Source organism: Cottoperca gobio, chromosome 17 (genome assembly GCF_900634415.1).
Source record: "Cottoperca gobio chromosome 17, fCotGob3.1, whole genome shotgun sequence".
NCBI lineage: Eukaryota > Metazoa > Chordata > Actinopteri > Perciformes > Bovichtidae > Cottoperca > Cottoperca gobio.
In genome coordinates this window covers 13,726,334-13,744,181 of record NC_041371.1, presented here as the reverse complement: position 1 = coordinate 13,744,181, position 17,848 = coordinate 13,726,334, and the positions used below count along the sequence as shown (strand labels likewise).

At 39.5% G+C, this 17,848-nt stretch overlaps 3 protein-coding genes, 1 long non-coding RNA gene and 2 other non-coding genes across 10 annotated transcripts; 2 read left to right on the top strand and 4 right to left on the bottom strand.

The window, feature by feature from the left end:
* The first annotated feature begins 693 nt into the window (after window positions 1-693).
* On the top strand, window positions 694-5,523 carry cirbpa (cold inducible RNA binding protein a). 5 transcript variants are annotated; one of them, XM_029453083.1, is made up of 9 exons: window positions 694-825; window positions 1,504-1,614; window positions 1,728-1,834; window positions 2,039-2,174; window positions 2,264-2,420; window positions 2,532-2,590; window positions 3,145-4,583; window positions 4,687-5,151; window positions 5,238-5,523. In XM_029453083.1, exons 2-7 carry the CDS (start codon window positions 1,515-1,517, stop codon window positions 3,156-3,158), a joined length of 573 nt encoding a protein of 190 aa, XP_029308943.1. In that variant the 5' UTR covers window positions 694-825; window positions 1,504-1,514; the 3' UTR covers window positions 3,159-4,583; window positions 4,687-5,151; window positions 5,238-5,523. The 5 variants fall into 5 exon arrangements, with proteins under 5 accessions (XP_029308943.1, XP_029308946.1, XP_029308945.1 ...); XM_029453086.1 differs by having other exon boundaries at window positions 2,039-2,147; window positions 3,145-5,151; XM_029453085.1 differs by lacking the exon at window positions 3,145-4,583 and having other exon boundaries at window positions 5,060-5,151.
* Window positions 5,524-6,128: 605 nt separating this feature from the next.
* LOC115023181 (U5 spliceosomal RNA) lies at window positions 6,129-6,239 on the bottom strand. Its single transcript, XR_003833994.1, has one exon. It is a non-coding gene; the product is annotated as a U5 spliceosomal RNA (small nuclear RNA).
* Window positions 6,240-7,048: 809 nt separating this feature from the next.
* Window positions 7,049-10,711, bottom strand: LOC115022388 (NADH dehydrogenase [ubiquinone] 1 alpha subcomplex subunit 13-like; the record flags this gene model as incomplete). Its single annotated transcript, XM_029453368.1, has 5 exons — window positions 7,049-7,270; window positions 8,224-8,293; window positions 8,416-8,487; window positions 8,588-8,666; window positions 10,663-10,711. Coding segments are annotated over 5 exons (390 nt in total), but the record flags the coding sequence as incomplete, so codon positions are not given.
* Window position 10,712: 1 nt separating this feature from the next.
* On the top strand, window positions 10,713-11,600 carry LOC115022175 (uncharacterized). Its single transcript, XR_003833840.1, has 2 exons — window positions 10,713-11,228; window positions 11,315-11,600. It is a non-coding gene; the product is annotated as an uncharacterized LOC115022175 (long non-coding RNA).
* A 620-nt stretch (window positions 11,601-12,220) lies between these two features.
* LOC115023182 (U5 spliceosomal RNA) lies at window positions 12,221-12,331 on the bottom strand. The gene has a single exon (XR_003833995.1). It is a non-coding gene; the product is annotated as a U5 spliceosomal RNA (small nuclear RNA).
* Window positions 12,332-13,143: 812 nt separating this feature from the next.
* Window positions 13,144-16,984, bottom strand: ndufa13 (NADH:ubiquinone oxidoreductase subunit A13). Its single transcript, XM_029453552.1, has 5 exons — window positions 16,820-16,984; window positions 14,701-14,779; window positions 14,529-14,600; window positions 14,337-14,406; window positions 13,144-13,365 (listed from the first exon to the last, which is right to left on the bottom strand). The coding sequence occupies exons 1-5, from the start codon at window positions 16,911-16,913 to the stop codon at window positions 13,246-13,248; spliced, it is 435 nt and encodes a 144-aa protein (XP_029309412.1). The 5' UTR covers window positions 16,914-16,984; the 3' UTR covers window positions 13,144-13,245.
* Window positions 16,985-17,848: the final 864 nt, after the last annotated feature.

The following is a 17,848-nucleotide window of genomic DNA, read 5'->3' as shown; positions in this document are numbered from 1 at the left end:
TCATGCCAAGAAGGAAGCCTACAGAAGTGGGTGATCCTGCACAACCAGGCCAGTAACACACTGACAAAAGGAAATCAGAACAACAATAAGAAGCTACTGAAGAGCCTCTCAACCAAAGACCCTGCAGAACATCATCAGCTACAGGAAACCCACCCCCCCACACTGAGGAGAACCATCAACTGGCTGACGACATGAATGTAAATTACTGAAAGTTTGATAGGCCCACACCCACTCCGAGATATCACACAACCGACCACACCCCCTGCCAGCCCCCTCCCCACTGACCCCTCACCTGCACTCAGGATCTGTAAACTGATCTTCTCCTTTTACACAGACCGCACTGCAGCAGATCAGTTTCTTATCTTCACTTGAACTGTTTTGTTTAAGTTAACTTGAAACCTGAGTCAATAACGCTGATCTATCTATCTATCTATCTATCTATCTATCTATCTATCTATCTATCTATCTATCTATCTATCTATCTATTAGTTGTATTTCTCTACTTGTACTTATACTTGTAATTGAATGTTGTTATAAAAAACTAATATAAAATATATAAATAAATAAAAACTAATAAATATATATAGTTCTTTGTTGAAAAGCCAGAGTATTTCTTTAAAGTCATAAAACATGCCTCGAGAGGCCAGGATGTTTGACCATCCGCTCCAGTAGGTGGCGGTATGGACTGCAGGTCACATGGTGCAGCAGAAGAAGACGTCAGCACGCAGAGCGTCTCAGAGAGATTAAAAGCGGAGCTCTGCGTCCTCCTCCCTCATTCAACCTGCAGTCCCGATCAGCAGTCACTGGTCTTCTGCTACTGAAAGGGTAATTGCTATTTCACGATTGTTATTTACCGGTTTTCACGGTGGATTTTGTTTGTAATACACTTGCATATGTTTGCATTTACAGCGCATTTTTAACATGTTCGCTATCTGTCATTAGATTTTAAATGTTGCATTAAAACAATTAATACAATGTAAGCAATATCTTATCAAACCGTTTAAAATGGGTTGCATTGTGTTTCTGTTCAAGGGAAACTGTTAAAACAAGTTATAAACGTATTCTATTCCGCTTAATAGAATTACGTAACGAAGATATCACGGCATATAGCCGCATATGAAGCTGCTCGCGATGTCTGTCAGCGGAACTGGAGCTCGGTGCTACAAAATGGCGCCGAAAGGGAGAATGCTCGCTACCTAATCCTCTAATTTAACGCACCACCATGTTTGTGCGCCTGAGGCCTAAATCTATTTGCGTCCATCATTGACACCATTGATTAATAAAGTAAATGCACAATAAAACATTTTTTAATTGACTCTATTATTTGGTCAATTTGCATCCATTGCATTGTTTACACGAAGGGGAGAAGTAAAAAATAAATTAAAATACTGTTCGCATTTAATGACTACCGGTGACCTACTTTAGTTCTGCGTGAGCGGACGATATATGCCGATGTTTATTGGATGATGACTTGATGTGTAAATATTTACGTTTTCTTTCTAGCAACACTAAAGATGTCGGACGAAGGTAAATTGTTCATCGGCGGGCTGAGCTTCGATACCACCGACGAGTCTCTGTCCGCGGCCTTCTGCAAATACGGAGTCATCGAAAGCGGTAACGTTAAAGCGCTCGAGGCATAACACGTTACGTTGTTATACATTTATGTAATGACATGAAGCAGTTTGAAGGTGTGTATGACATAATAATTGGCCTCTCCCTTCCATTAGTGGCTGTGATCAGAGACAAAGAGACGGGGAAATCTCGCGGTTTTGGCTTTGTGAAATACGAGAATGCAGAAGATGCTAAAGATGCACTGGATGGCATGAACTGCAAGGTAACAATTTCCCCCTATTTAAACCTGTCACTATCAAAAAAAGTGTGCTTTATACTGAAATCTTAATCTCAACCCATTTGCGTATGTATGCATACTAATTTATCACTGGAGTCGGTCTGTATTTGAATACATTTTAAGCACCATGTTTGTAGAAACATTTGTTAACTGTTTTTTAACGAAAGTCATTTTCCTTTTGTGTGACAGTCTCTAGATGGTCGATCTATTCGCGTGGATGAAGCCGGAAAGGGTTCACGTGTCAGGGGATCTTCAAATCCCGGCCAAAGAGCACCACGTAGTGGATATGGCGGACGTGGTAGAGTTGGACGAAGTTACTCCAGAGGTGGACACTAGTTGTCTACTTGTCTTTAGCATGTTCTGTTAACTGTTCATGCTTCTGCCCTGTTGGTTAATCATACCCTTGTGTTTAAGGAGGTGGATACAACTGCGACAGGAGCTACAGCGACAGGAGCTACAATGACAGAAGCTTTGGTACTGAGGGACGGTTTAGTGGCGGTGGAGGTAACCAGTACAGGAGTGCCGGTGGTGGTGGCGGCGGTGGTGGATACTCGAGCTACAGAGACAATAGGTAAGAACATTTAATTGTTGATTAAGTAATAATTAAAGGATCCCCTATTGCTTGCGCAATAGTTTATTTGTAATGCAATTTTATATTGACTCCTGTTTGCCTAATTTCCAGGGGTCATGGTCCATACAGTGACCGCACTTCATCCTATCGAGATACATACGACAGCTATGGTAAGGCTTTATGATGTGTGGTTTTTCCTTTTTATATGGACTTATGTTGGGGCTGTCCTTTTTTTCAAGTTTTTAAATGACAATTTAACATTAAGTGCATTTACTTTAAAATCAGTTTAGTGGATCTATACCATGTTAGTTGCATTACACTAGTGTACATATTAACATGTGTCTTATAGACTGAATTATAAACATCACACTAAACCCCATCAAACATTTCATTTAAACAACTTCACAGCCCCAACATATGTATACTTGTATGATGTATGTCCCTCAGTTTTGTACCGAGCCCAACTTGATTCCTCTTTAAGCAGTTGCGAAATTCTGCTAGCCCCGCTCTCACACTCTCACTCTGATAAAAAGGCCGGCAAACGATTTGAACAACGGAAAATTTTATACATTCTGATATTGCTCGTATCTCAGCGGCTGGAGCCCCTATGCAAAAAAACTGAGGGAGGGTTTATGGACTGTCTGGTGGGTTGAGGGGGGTGTTGTGAAACTCCAGTGTTGGAACTTTCAGTGTCTTTACCTGTGTGCCCACTTCTTATCCTCAGCTACACACGAGTAAACATCTCCCTGATTCAAGATCATCACTTGGCTGGCTGTATTGCGCTCCTCAAGAAAAATGTCCATGTGTTATTGCTGACCTTAGTTTTGTAGTTCTGTTGTAGTAGCTCAAGCATCTTAAAAAAAAAAATGTAGCCATGAGTTTTGGTCATTCCTTAACAAACCATGTTACAAATTACAGTTCAGGACTCTTACCTTGCTTCATTGGACATCTTTATTCCTCAGAGGTCTATTAGTAGGCCTACTGTAAAGTCCCACTTTGAGGACTGAACAATTGCTCGTCACATGGCTTTTTGTTGGACAGCCACGCTGTGGACTTTTTTTTTTTTTTTCGCACGCAAAGTGTTTCCTCATTTTGATTCCTTAGTTTTTTTTATATTGAAATATCCGGTGGGGCTTTCTTTTTGTTTTTTCCTTTACTTATTGCCCCTCTCTGTGGCCGACTACCGCTTGCCAGATTTTAAACTGAATGAGGAAAGTGATCCAATTACTCTTAAACAAACGTTTGGGGGATTTTTAAGCTAAATTCTTTTTCACTATTTAAAAACGAGTCTAGCTGAGGCTCCTGTATGTTCAATTTCCCAAAAGAGTGAATTCCTTTCAGACTGGTGAACTACACATCCAGAAGTGGCCGGCTGTTCATGAAGTTGCAAATTGCAGCATGCTACAGTCTGTCCAAGGTATCTTCTGTGCTCTGCTCAACATCTGCATTTTAAATGTGCTGTAAAATGGACTAATCTTGTTTAAGTGATCGAAAAATGTAACTTCGTTTCCCCAAAGTAATATCTCAACCGGGAACAGTTTTGTACTTTATGTTCTTTGTATGATCAACATTTTTTTTTCTTTGTCAGTTTGGCTTCATGGAGCCTATTAAACAGACTGTGGAAAATAATCTTGATTCTTTTGCCTTTAGAAACTACCGCATGGGGGAGTTTAGCGAAAAGCTATAGACTCATGTAACTGTAAATGCTGCGTGAGGAAGAGTAAATCGCACCTGGATTAATTTGGCGAGAAATTAATTGGCAGTTTATTCTAAATTATCGTTATAAAATGTGATTGGCTGTATTTTTAAAAGTCCACTTCCAATCCACAGGCTGCCTGTCGAGATTTCAAAATTTATAGATGGTTTTTGACCCAGTGCGTCCTAACATGTCTTGAAACCATCATTTAGGCGACTTAATAGTTAAGAGATCAAACTCCTTGTACGGTTTGAACAAACTCCCAAAAGTGGCACATGGTAACGCAGGGAAAATATCAGCGTGGGTCTGGTCATGTTAATGCTTTATTACGTTCAAGAGATCAGCCACTTCAAAAACCTACAAGTCCTTGGAGAGTGAAGTGTTGCGCCTTCCAACAAGTGCTCATCAGAGATGAAAGCTGCTCTTGCCTAGGTCATATGTGGAGAAAGTAGGCCAATGCACGTGAGGTAAAACATCTCCTTTTGCTTTGCTCACATCCTTCAAACTCAGTTCTCATTGTTTCCATGAATACCTTTCAAGTTAGTCGTTGATTTTAGTCCTCTGCTTCAGATGTCGCCACAACATGCCATGGCCTCTTCCCCGATTGGAAATGTTGATTGAGAAAATGTTTCTATGAAGCTCCTCTGGATTGTAGTGCTCCACCTCCTGAGTCCACCAAAAGAAAAGCATTGGCCTTTAAGTCATGGGTAGTATTGTGCTCAGTCCACTTCTGTTCACTGCACTAGTCCTCAAATTTGCTCCTGTAATGTCCCACCGCAGTCCTAATTGACGTCTAAGGTGTCTAGACTGTATTCAGTTTTTCTTTGTACCCTTACACATAAGTGGTGAGTTACAGACTCAAATAGGGTTGCATGCATTTTACTGTGGTTTTTGTCAAATGTTAGTTGCTGGGCTTAATCCACCTCTTAATCTTTTTCTTTAGACTGAACTGACTGTCGGAAGCTTCAGTGGATCTCCTCACAGCTGAAATATCCGGCTATAGATGGCACTGCCTGATGCAGATCCAGTTATCTGGTAAATAATTGTAAAACAATGTATCCCTTGTGTTTAGTTATTGGTGCAGTCTGGCTGATTTACATTGTCTTACTGTCTTGTTTCAGGTCCAACGTGCAGCAGCGACGGTTAAGCTGCAAGCGGTGGCTGCATGGGTGGAGCCTGCCAGGATCCTGCCAACTGAATGTTTGGGGCCATTAAGGCTAGCTTGCCTAAACATTTTTTTAAATGTAATGGCCTCTGTTCAAAGGTCATTGAGATGAGAACGGGGCTTGTCTTAATGTAGAAAAGAGTCCTAAGCAAAGTGGTACAATTTCTTTTGATTTGTTTAAATAATCTCTATCCTGCTTATTTTTGTATTGCAAATTCAAAAATAAAGTCACGGCAATCAAACTATTGTGTTTCATTTTCAAACTGTTTTTTAAAATTACCCAACAAATGACGTGATGGATCAAAATCTTACTTGATGTACATTTAAATGTTAGTTTTAAGAACTTAAGTTAGATGTAAGGTGGGAGCAACTTGAGGCGACGCACTCAAACATCCATCTGGGGTCGGCATCCTTTACTCTCTAAAGAGCCGTTTGGTCCCTCTTCCACCAAATAACATTTTTCTGGAGCTGCAAAACATGTTTGATAATAGATCTGTGGTGTGTTTCCCTTTGCTTTCCAAAAACTTTAATTTCATTCACACATTTAGATACTTCCTCAAATGTCTTTTCCCGTGGTTGTGCCATGCATTGATTTAATTACCAAAACCGGCGGGCCAGTTATGACAGACATGATTTTCTCGCGGGCTGGATATAATTGCCTTGAATTTGACACCCGTGCAGTAAACACTGAAACGTGGACAGATGTAACGTAAACTAAATAACGTAAGGGTTTAGTTTATTTGATAAAAGAGCACCTGTTCAATGAAACACTGATACTGCTATTAGACGTGTTAGTCTTAAAAAATGCATGCAAATGCTTTTTTAACTTTCACAAATGCAGAAGGCTCAGCCAAATGACAAAGCCTGCCAAAAATAGGTTCAACTCATTGGTGTTCCTCTCCACGGAAGTCTTTAGTAAAAGGCGAAAGGCTTGTGCGGGGGTAGGACACCAGAGCATGGGTCTCGGTGAATGCAAACTTGGATGAGAACCATGACACCAGTGCAGTGGGAAGCTCAGGCTTATTCCTCCGTACTGCCAAGGGCCTGTGAAGTAAAGAAGTTGTCACAGGTGATCGTTTTACCCTGGAGACCTGTCATGTCAAAGACAACTCGCATGCCCTCATTTATTTCTGACTGCGCACAAACAGGTTTGCTTGCATGTTCTATGAGTAGCTGTCATGTTCAGCACCGCCTCTTCAATAGGGTTGGGCAGAAACAGGTCAAAAGTGATCAACCGCACCACCTCGCTTCGTCCTCAGTTGCCAGCAGCCCCGGGAAACGTTGGTTTTGTTAGCGCGAGTTCAGTGTAAACCCCCTGTCGCTGCCGTGGCAGGTCCAGCTGACTGTTGCAAATGTCTGCCAACTTCTCCTGGCTGCGGGTCGTTTTCTAGTTTCTGCCACTTTGAATTTAGTGCAATTTACAAACTAACATTACATGTACCAGTGCCTCAGTTAACATTAGTGCCCCAGTAAACAGATGGATCAGCCCCACGTGAAAAGACCGCTGTTTTTTCACTGGCTCTCAGGGTTTCAGCAGTTTGGTCAGATTGTTATTCTTGCCCACTTGACAGGCATTACACAATATAAAGAATACAACTAAAATATAAACAGTTTGTATGGACCCAGTTTTGAAGTGGAATACTGCACCCTAGATCTTTGGAGCAGGTGGCTTTGAATCACACATTGAACAATATTTTTGCTTGATATTAAGTGTAAGTTCCTCCACTGGGGAGGTAAATACTGTGAAAGTCAACAGGGAAACCAGGATGAAGTACAGAAAAAAGATACTTTAATATTGAACATTTACAAGCTGAATTGAGCGAGGGTTCAGGTGGTGGCGCTCAGGACGCTGTACGTCTTCGTTGGTGCTTACACATACCACAAGAAGCCGAAGCGCTTGTGCAAAAGGTCTTCGCGGGGCCGGAGGTTGAACAGCTCCTCTGACAGAGGGGATACCCAGCGCTCTGTGTGGTAGACGCTCTCACCAACCTGCACAAGTGTTAACAGAACAGTTATTTATCAATACAACAATGTTAACACAACTCTAATGATCAACTTTATTATTACTCCCAATAAATAAAATATAAGCTCCATGTGCTGCCACTAGGATGTTTTACTAGTAGATTAAAGATTTCTAACTGCCAGGCAGCTTTAGTATGTAAGCATTGTTTTTATAGTTATATCCATTCAGGGATAGAGCAACAGATTATCGTGATGGTCAAACAAGGACTTCCAAAAATTAATATTGATGCCAAAGAGGTTATAACATAACAAATGTTCATGCTATCTTTTAAGTGTCCTTGTTATTTTTAACATCACCCAAATCCTGTTTTTCAATACTCGTGCAAATATTTACTAGTAAAACTTAAATGAATTTCTGCCATGTATTAAACGTGCTATACCAATAAGGCGTACTGTTAACAGGTCATTAGAACCTAAACTCTTCCATAAGTGGGTCACAAATTAACTGTACTAAATGTACTTTTTAGTTATACATGCAATATGTATGCTAGCTTTTAATTTCTTTACATCAGTTTGTTTATCACACATATAAAAAAGGAACTAAATTGTGTGCGTGCCCCTCGCTACATGCAACCACCTTAGCTGCTACTTAGTAAGGAAACAATACACCCACAACTACAGTAATGTTAGCAGACTATAAAGTAAGATAAAAAAATAATAATTAAACGCATGAGATGTTTAATTGTAGATGAGTTGATGCAGAGTTGTCCACAGTGCATACTGTAATGCTAACAGGGTAATCGCCTCCTATAAAATGGAAATGCATGTGCGTTATTTTTAACCCACTTATGAGCAATTTATCAGCAAGATGTTTGAGGAACACCTCAACACCTCACCTTCACAGTAGAACTAGGCTGAAATTAGCACTTCATAATAAGTATGCGATGTTAGTGTTAAATTGCAGTCCCAGCTTTTTTTACCTTCCAACCAGGAACATCCTTCATGAGAATCGCCTCCTCTTCTAGATTCTCCCTCAGCATCCGCAAGGACCTGGCCGGAGTGGAAATTCAACCGTTAACTGTTGTAGGCTAGCATGAGAGATGCTAGCATGAGAGATACCACCAAATAAACTAAAACGTATTTGTGTGCGTGTCAGGTTTCTTTTGCCTCACCTTCGGTCTTGCTCTGCCTGCATGAGGGGCATCAGAGCTATCCTGGCTTCCATCTCCTCAATCTGCAAGCGCCTGCAATGCACACAAATCACCACTAGTTCCAGCCTGATTGTGAAATATTACACGGTGATCAACATTTAAACCCAAAGCATAATTGCAAGAATCATCCTACCTCCTCTCTCTGTTCCAGCCAAAAAGCCTCCAGTAGCCAAACACCATGATGCCAATGCCAATGCCAAACAGGCTGTATCCTGTTGAATAAAGAAGTGGTTAGTGACAGGTTATTGCAACATCGTAGTTAACCACAGATGATTAATGTTGGGATTTAAACAACATCCCAAATCACATTATCAAGTTTCAAATTGTGCTTAAGTTTATTCTGGGATGTTTAAAAAGATGGAATAAATGAATCTCTAGTAACCCGTCTATAGGCCTGTCAATAGCTTGCAAAGCTGTCATTAACATATGTGGCATACACACTCTTAATGCTTCCTCATACCAGCAACTGGTCAAACTGGTTTGACACCTAATGTTTGTCACAAGATGATTTATATTTCCAGAACTTGCTGCTCCAGTTGAAGTGCAGCTCAAGTGTTAGAATAATCCTCACACATGAATAGCTGTAGCCAGAGTTTGCATTATGGTTTACTTTTATTTGTTTCAGGCCTTATGTTTCTACAAATGTAACTCACACATTTACAGGCATGAGATCTATACTCTCCAGTGCATTCAGCAGAAAAACGCAGCAGTTAACAAAACTGGTTTATAAAAATATAAAACATAACTGTCAAAAAGTATTGAGGTGCTGCAGAGAAGTTCCGGCCTACAAATCGTATTCTACAGACATACGATAATAACTTTGTTTAGTACAAAAAATCTGTTTGTTTTTATATATTTGTTAAAGAAAATGAGAATTATGCGAAAATTAGAATGTCCTCCAATATTTTGACAAAATAATTCAATTAGATAGATTTTCCCAAATCGTCAGTGGTGCCACAGACTGAGTAGAATTTATTTGTGCTCGCTCAAATCTTTTGTCATCAATATAACGTTCCTCCCATACGGGCGGCAGTACGTACCAATATTCGTTTATTTTTGGAGCAGAATCTGAGGGAGCAAATTTAAGTGCAACACCGGTCCCAGGCCAATCAATCTGTGCATTCCAATACTCATACTATTCAGTTTGGTGAAAAAGATTCAGTATTTTCCAATACATTGCATGTGAAATGTAGTTTGTAAAAAAATACCAGGATGTACTACTGCATCTGGATTTGCATTGTGAAGTATGAAAGCCAGCATGCTTTTCTGACCCACAATCACCCTTCATCACCATTTATTTCAGGTCAAAGCATTTGTCATATTCACAGATAAAAACATGTTTCCATGTGCAACTAAATTCCTAAATTGCCATCAACTCTGAACACCATATAGAAGTCAACACTTGGTATAAAGAAATAAGTGTGTGTGTGTGTGAGAGAGGTGGGGTAGGATATATATATATATATATATACACAATGTTTTTATGATTAAATTGTTTATTGTGCACCAAGTTGATGCATTTAACTTTAAAATGTATAAAATGTTGTTTTTTTTTTGGGGGGGAACACACACACACACACACACACACACACACACACACGACCCCTCCCTACCAGTCTCTCAAAATCCTGTGGAAAACACTGGGCTGTAGGAGTTAGAGGAGTCAACGTACAAGTTGCAATGTTATGACAAAGTAGTATGTTCCAATTGTATGCATACTACATATCAACAGAAAGAGTATGCGATTTGAGAAGAAGCGAATGAGTATGATAATCAACAGTTTCACACAGCAGCTAGCGTAAACTGTGTGTTTTACATATAAAGCTAATTTCACTTTTAGACCACTGTACTAAAATGTGACCCGCAATGAACCTGGTGCCGGTGTTAGATAGTTAGCAAGTAGCCATCATCGCTTTCAATAGTAACTCACACAATAGTGGTATTCAGCCAGACTTTCATATTGTACACTTTTGTCAAACGACATATGTATCGTTTCCCTATATAATAGACATCAACTAACGAGCATCCAACAACTTTAACGTTTACATTTGAGAAGGTTAACGTTAGTTTCTGTGTCTAACTGACAATGACCCGTTATCATTAGCATTAGCTGATGTTCAGTCTCAAATGTCATATGGCCTGTGCATATTTAACAGCTCGTTCGTGTGGATCTGGACATTTTACTAACTACGTATGTGATGCAAGTACCAGAGAGTCCTCGTTTCGGCAGATTTCTCTTGTAATCAAAGTTTTCATTGTTTCCATGAATACCTTTCAAGTTAGTCGTTGATTTTAGTCCTCTGCTTCAGATGTCGCCACAACATGCCATGGCCTCTTCCCCGATTGGAAATGTTGATTGAGAAAATGTTTCTATGAAGCTCCTCTGGATTGTAGTGCTCCACCTCCTGAGTCCACCAAAAGAAAAGCATTGGCCTTTAAGTCATGGGTAGTATTGTGCTCAGTCCACTTCTGTTCACTGCACTAGTCCTCAAATTTGCTCCTGTAATGTCCCACCGCAGTCCTAATTGACGTCTAAGGTGTCTAGACTGTATTCAGTTTTTCTTTGTACCCTTACACATAAGTGGTGAGTTACAGACTCAAATAGGGTTGCATGCATTTTACTGTGGTTTTTGTCAAATGTTAGTTGCTGGGCTTAATCCACCTCTTAATCTTTTTCTTTAGACTGAACTGACCGTCGGAAGCTTCAGTGGATCTCCTCACAGCTGAAATATCCGGCTATAGATGGCACTGCCTGATGCAGATCCAGTTATCTGGTAAATAATTGTAAAACAATGTATCCCTTGTGTTTAGTTATTGGTGCAGTCTGGCTGATTTACATTGTCTTACTGTCTTGTTTCAGGTCCAACGTGCAGCAGCGACGGTTAAGCTGCAAGCGGTGGCTGCATGGGTGGAGCCTGCCAGGATCCTGCCAACTGAATGTTTGGGGCCATTAAGGCTAGCTTGCCTAAACATTTTTTTAAATGTAATGGCCTCTGTTCAAAGGTCATTGAGATGAGAACAGGGCTTGTCTTAATGTAGAAAAGAGTCCTAAGCAAAGTGGTACAATTTCTTTTGATTTGTTTAAATAATCTCCATCCTGCTTATTTTTGTATTGCAAATTCAAAAATAAAGTCACGGCAATCAAACTATTGTGTTTCATTTTCAAACTGTTTTTTAAAATTACCCAACAAATGACGTGATGGATCAAAATCTTACTTGATGTACATTTAAATGTTAGTTTTAAGAACTTAAGTTAGATGTAAGGTGGGAGCAACTTGAGGCGACGCACTCAAACATCCATCTGGGGTCGGCATCCTTTACTCTCTAAAGAGCCGTTTGGTCCCTCTTCCACCAAATAACATTTTTCTGGAGCTGCAAAACATGTTTGATAATAGATCTGTGGTGTGTTTCCCTTTGCTTTCCAAAAACTTTAATTTCATTCACACATTTAGATACTTCCTCAAATGTCTTTTCCCGTGGTTGTGCCATGCATTGATTTAATTACCAAAACCGGCGGGCCAGTTATGACAGACATGATTTTCTCGCGGGCTGGATATAATTGCCTTGAATTTGACACCCGTGCAGTAAACACTGAAACGTGGACATAAATTAGATGTAACTTACTAACGTAAACTAAATAACGTAAGGGTTTAGTTTATTTGATAAAAGAGCACCTGTTCAATGAAACACTGATACTGCTATTAGACGTGTTAGTCTTAAAAAATGCATGCAAATGCTTTTTTAACTTTCACAAATGCAGAAGGCTCAGCCAAATGACAAAGCCTGCCAAAAATAGGTTCAACTCATTGGTGTTCCTCTCCACGGAAGTCTTTAGTAAAAGGCGAAAGGCTTGTGCGGGGGCAGGACACCAGAGCATGGGTCTCGGTGAATGCAAACTTGGATGAGAACCATGACACCAGTGCAGTGGGAAGCTCAGGCTTATTCCTCCGTACTGCCAAGGGCCTGTGAAGTAAAGAAGTTGTCACAGGTGATCGTTTTACCCTGGAGACCTGTCATGTCAAAGACAACTCGCATGCCCTCATTTATTTCTGACTGCGCACAAACAGGTTTGCTTGCATGTTCTATGAGTAGCTGTCATGTTCAGCACCGCCTCTTCAATAGGGTTGGGCAGAAACAGGTCAAAAGTGATCAACCGCACCACCTCGCTTCGTCCTCAGTTGCCAGCAGCCCCGGGAAACGTTGTAGGTTTTGTTAGCGCGAGTTCAGTGTAAACCCCCTGTCGCTGCCGTGGCAGGTCCAGCTGACTGTTGCAAATGTCTGCCAACTTCTCCTGGCTGCGGGTCGTTTTCTAGTTTCTGCCACTTTGAATTTAGTGCAATTTACAAACTAACATTACATGTACCAGTGCCTCAGTTAACATTAGTGCCCCAGTAAACAGATGGATCAGCCCCACGTGAAAAGACCGCTGTTTTTTCACTGGCTCTCAGGGTTTCAGCAGTTTGGTCAGATTGTTATTCTTGCCCACTTGACAGGCATTACACAATATAAAGAATACAACTAAAATATAAACAGTTTGTATGGACCCAGTTTTGAAGTGGAATACTGCACCCTAGATCTTTGGAGCAGGTGGCTTTGAATCACACATTGAACAATATTTTTGCTTGATATTAAGTGTAAGTTCCTCCACTGGGGAGGTAAATACTGTGAAAGTCAACAGGGAAACCAGGATGAAGTACAGAAAAAAGATACTTTAATATTGAACATTTACAAGCTGAATTGAGCGAGGGTTCAGGTGGTGGCGCTCAGGACGCTGTACGTCTTCGTTGGTGCTTACACATACCACAAGAAGCCGAAGCGCTTGTGCAAAAGGTCTTCGCGGGGCCGGAGGTTGAACAGCTCCTCTGACAGAGGGGATACCCAGCGCTCTGTGTGGTAGACGCTCTCACCAACCTGCACAAGTGTTAACAGAACAGTTATTTATCAATACAACAATGTTAACATAACTCTAATGATCAACTTTATTATTACTCCCAATAAATAAAATATAAGCTCCATGTGCTGCCACTAGGATGTTTTACTAGTAGATTAAAGATTTCTAACTGCCAGGCAGCTTTAGTATGTAAGCATTGTTTTTATAGTTATATCCATTCAGGGATAGAGCAACAGATTATCGTGATGGTCAAACAAGGACTTCCAAAAATTTATATTGATGCCAAAGAGGTTATAACATAACAAATGTTCATGCTATCTTTTAAGTGTCCTTGTTATTTTTAACATCACCCAAATCCTGTTTTTCAATACTCGTGCAAATATTTACTAGTAAAACTTAAATGAATTTCTGCCATGTATTAAACGTGCTATACCAATAAGGCGTACTGTTAACAGGTCATTAGAACCTAAACTCTTCCATAAGTGGGTCACAAATTAACTGTACTAAATGTACTTTTTAGTTATACATCCAATATGTATGCTAGCTTTTAATTTCTTTACATCAGTTTGTTTATCACACATTTTATAAAAAAGGAACTAAATTGTGTGCGTGCCCCTCGCTACATGCAACCACCTTAGCTGCTACTTAGTAAGGAAACAATACACCCACAACTACAGTAATGTTAGCAGACTATAAAGTAAGATAAAAAAATAATAATTAAACGCATGAGATGTTTAATTGTAGATGAGTTGATGCAGAGTTGTCCACAGTGCATACTGTAATGCTAACAGGGTAATCGCCTCCTATAAAATGGAAATGCATGTGCGTTATTTTTAACCCACTTATGAGCAATTTATCAGCAAGATGTTTGAGGAACACCTCAACACCTCACCTTCACAGTAGAACTAGGCTGAAATTAGCACTTCATAATATTCATAACACTTCAAAGTATGCGATGTTAGTGTTAAATTGCAGTCCCAGCTTTTTTTACCTTCCAACCAGGAACATCCTTCATGAGAATCGCCTCCTCTTCTAGATTCTCCCTCAGCATCCGCAAGGACCTGGCCGGAGTGGAAATTCAACCGTTAACTGTTGTAGGCTAGCATGAGAGATGCTAGCATGAGAGATACCACCAAATAAACTAAAACGTATTTGTGTGCGTGTCAGGTTTCTTTTGCCTCACCTTCGGTCTTGCTCTGCCTGCATGAGGGGCATCAGAGCTATCCTGGCTTCCATCTCCTCAATCTGCAAGCGCCTGCAATGCACACAAATCACCACTAGTTCCAGCCTGATTGTGAAATATTACACGGTGATCAACATTTAAACCCAAAGCATAATTGCAAGAATCATCCTACCTCCTCTCTCTGTTCCAGCCAAAAAGCCTCCAGTAGCCAAACACCATGATGCCAATGCCAATGCCAAACAGGCTGTATCCTGTTGAATAAAGAAGTGGTTAGTGACAGGTTATTGCAACATCGTAGTTAACCACAGATGATTAATGTTGGGATTTAAACAACATCCCAAATCACATTATCAAGTTTCAAATTGTGCTTAAGTTTATTCTGGGATGTTTAAAAAGATGGAATAAATGAATCTCTAGTAACCCGTCTATAGGCCTGTCAATAGCTTGCAAAGCTGTCATTAACATATGTGGCATACACACTCTTAATGCTTCCTCATACCAGCAACTGGTCAAACTGGTTTGACACCTAATGTTTGTCACAAGATGATTTATATTTCCAGAACTTGCTGCTCCAGTTGAAGTGCAGCTCAAGTGTTAGAATAATCCTCACACATGAATAGCTGTAGCCAGAGTTTGCATTATGGTTTACTTTTATTTGTTTCAGGCCTTATGTTTCTACAAATGTAACTCACACATTTACAGGCATGAGATCTATACTCTCCAGTGCATTCAGCAGAAAAACGCAGCAGTTAACAAAACTGGTTTATAAAAATATAAAACATAACTGTCAAAAAGTATTGAGGTGCTGCAGAGAAGTTCCGGCCTACAAATCGTATTCTACAGACATACGATAATAACTTTGTTTAGTACAAAAAATCTGTTTGTTTTTATATATTTGTTAAAGAAAATGAGAATTATGCGAAAATTAGAATGTCCTCCAATATTTTGACAAAATAATTCAATTAGATAGATTTTCCCAAATCGTCAGTGGTGCCACAGACTGAGTAGAATTTATTTGTGCTCGCTCAAATCTTTTGTCATCAATATAACGTTCCTCCCATACGGGCGGCAGTACGTACCAATATTCGTTTATTTTTGGAGCAGAATCTGAGGGAGCAAATTTAAGTGCAACACCGGTCCCAGGCCAATCAATCTGTGCATTCCAATACTCATACTATTCAGTTTGGTGAAAAAGATTCAGTATTTTCCAATACATTGCATGTGAAATGTAGTTTGTAAAAAAATACCAGGATGTACTACTGCATCTGGATTTGCATTGTGAAGTATGAAAGCCAGCATGCTTTTCTGACCCACAATCACCCTTCATCACCATTTATTTCAGGTCAAAGCATTTGTCATATTCACAGATAAAAACATGTTTCCATGTGCAACTAAATTCCTAAATTGCCATCAACTCTGAACACCATATAGAAGTCAACACTTGGTATAAAGAAATAAGTGTGTGTGTGAGAGAGGTGGGGTAGGATATATATATATATATATATATATATATATATATATATATATATATATATATATACACATATACATACACAATGTTTTTATGATTAAATTGTTTATTGTGCACCAAGTTGATGCATTTAACTTTAAAATGTATAAAATGTTTTTTTTTTTTTGGGGGGGAACACACACACACACACACACACACACACACACACACACGACCCCTCCCTACCAGTCTCTCAAAATCCTGTGGAAAACACTGGGCTGTAGGAGTTAGAGGAGTCAACGTACAAGTTGCAATGTTATGACAAAGTAGTATGTTCCAATTGTATGCATACTACATATCAACAGAAAGAGTATGCGATTTGAGAAGAAGCGAATGAGTTTGATAATCAACAGTTTCACACAGCAGCTAGCGTAAACTGTGTGTTTTACATATAAAGCTAATTTCACTTTTAGACCACTGTACTAAAATGTGACCCGCAATGAACCTGGTGCCGGTGTTAGATAGTTAGCAAGTAGCCATCATCGCTTTCAATAGTAACTCACACAATAGTGGTATTCAGCCAGACTTTCATATTGTACACTTTTGTCAAACGACATATGTATCGTTTCCCTATATAATAGACATCAACTAACGAGCATCCAACAACTTTAACGTTTACATTTGAGAAGGTTAACGTTAGTTTCTGTGTCTAACTGACAATGACCCGTTATCATTAGCATTAGCTGATGTTCAGTCTCAAATGTCATATGGCCTGTGCATATTTAACAGCTCGTTCGTGTGGATCTGGACATTTTACTAACTACGTATGTGATGCAAGTACCAGAGAGTCCTCGTTTCGGCAGATTTCTCTTGTAATCAAACGAAGCATAGCCTCCCGGAGGAGGCATGTCCTGCTTCACCTTGGACGCCGCCATCTTGCTCCAGCCTTCTCCAAAACACGTCAGTGACGTCACTGCAGGAACTCTTCCTCTCTTGTCCGGAAAAGCTTCCGTGACCCTCTACCGCCCCCACCTTCTCTTATCTGTGTAGCTTATTTAATCTTTTATAAATGTTGTAGAAGCATGTTTCTAAGACATACTGTAGATAGCCTTCTTGTATTTAGTTTACATCCATAATAAATGGGTTATTAAAATGATGCTGTAGAGACTTGAAACTGAGATGACCGTCCCCAACTGTCTGGATGACACCTAATTATCTTTACAGTATATTATGGCGTTTGGCAGCTTGTTTTAAAGGACCATACCACATTTCGAGCATATTTTAATAACAAAAACACAAAAAACTATAAAAACACAATATTATGAATACTACAGCTTGGGTTTTTATTTTGTATTCCTTATAAATATTTTTATATTTCATAGTTTAAATACTCACTGTTCTTTAACATGTTAATATTGTCACTATTCATATAAAAAAGGAAAAAAAGGAATCAAAATCCTTGTATGTACACACTTACGAGGACATTTATGCTGATTATAATTGGAAACATGTAGCTAAGTATCATAATCAATTCTGTATTAAAATAATCTGAAACTTGCTTGAGGCAGGCACTCTGTCATAGTGAGCAACATTTCATTTTGCTTCACTTCCTCAAATGAATATTATTGTTGTGTCAATGTACTGTAGACTTTTAAAATGGTAAACACCTGCATTAACAAGCATGCAAAGCAGACATGTTGTCTTCATCATGTTGACAGATTACCTAAATGGTTCACATCTAAGCAGTGATGGTGGAAGTATTAAGATCCTAATTTAATACATAATCCTATTTAAAATAAAGTAAAAGAGTTCATTTTAAGTACTTCATATACTGTTGGGCAGTTAAATCTACAAAAAAACCCATAACATT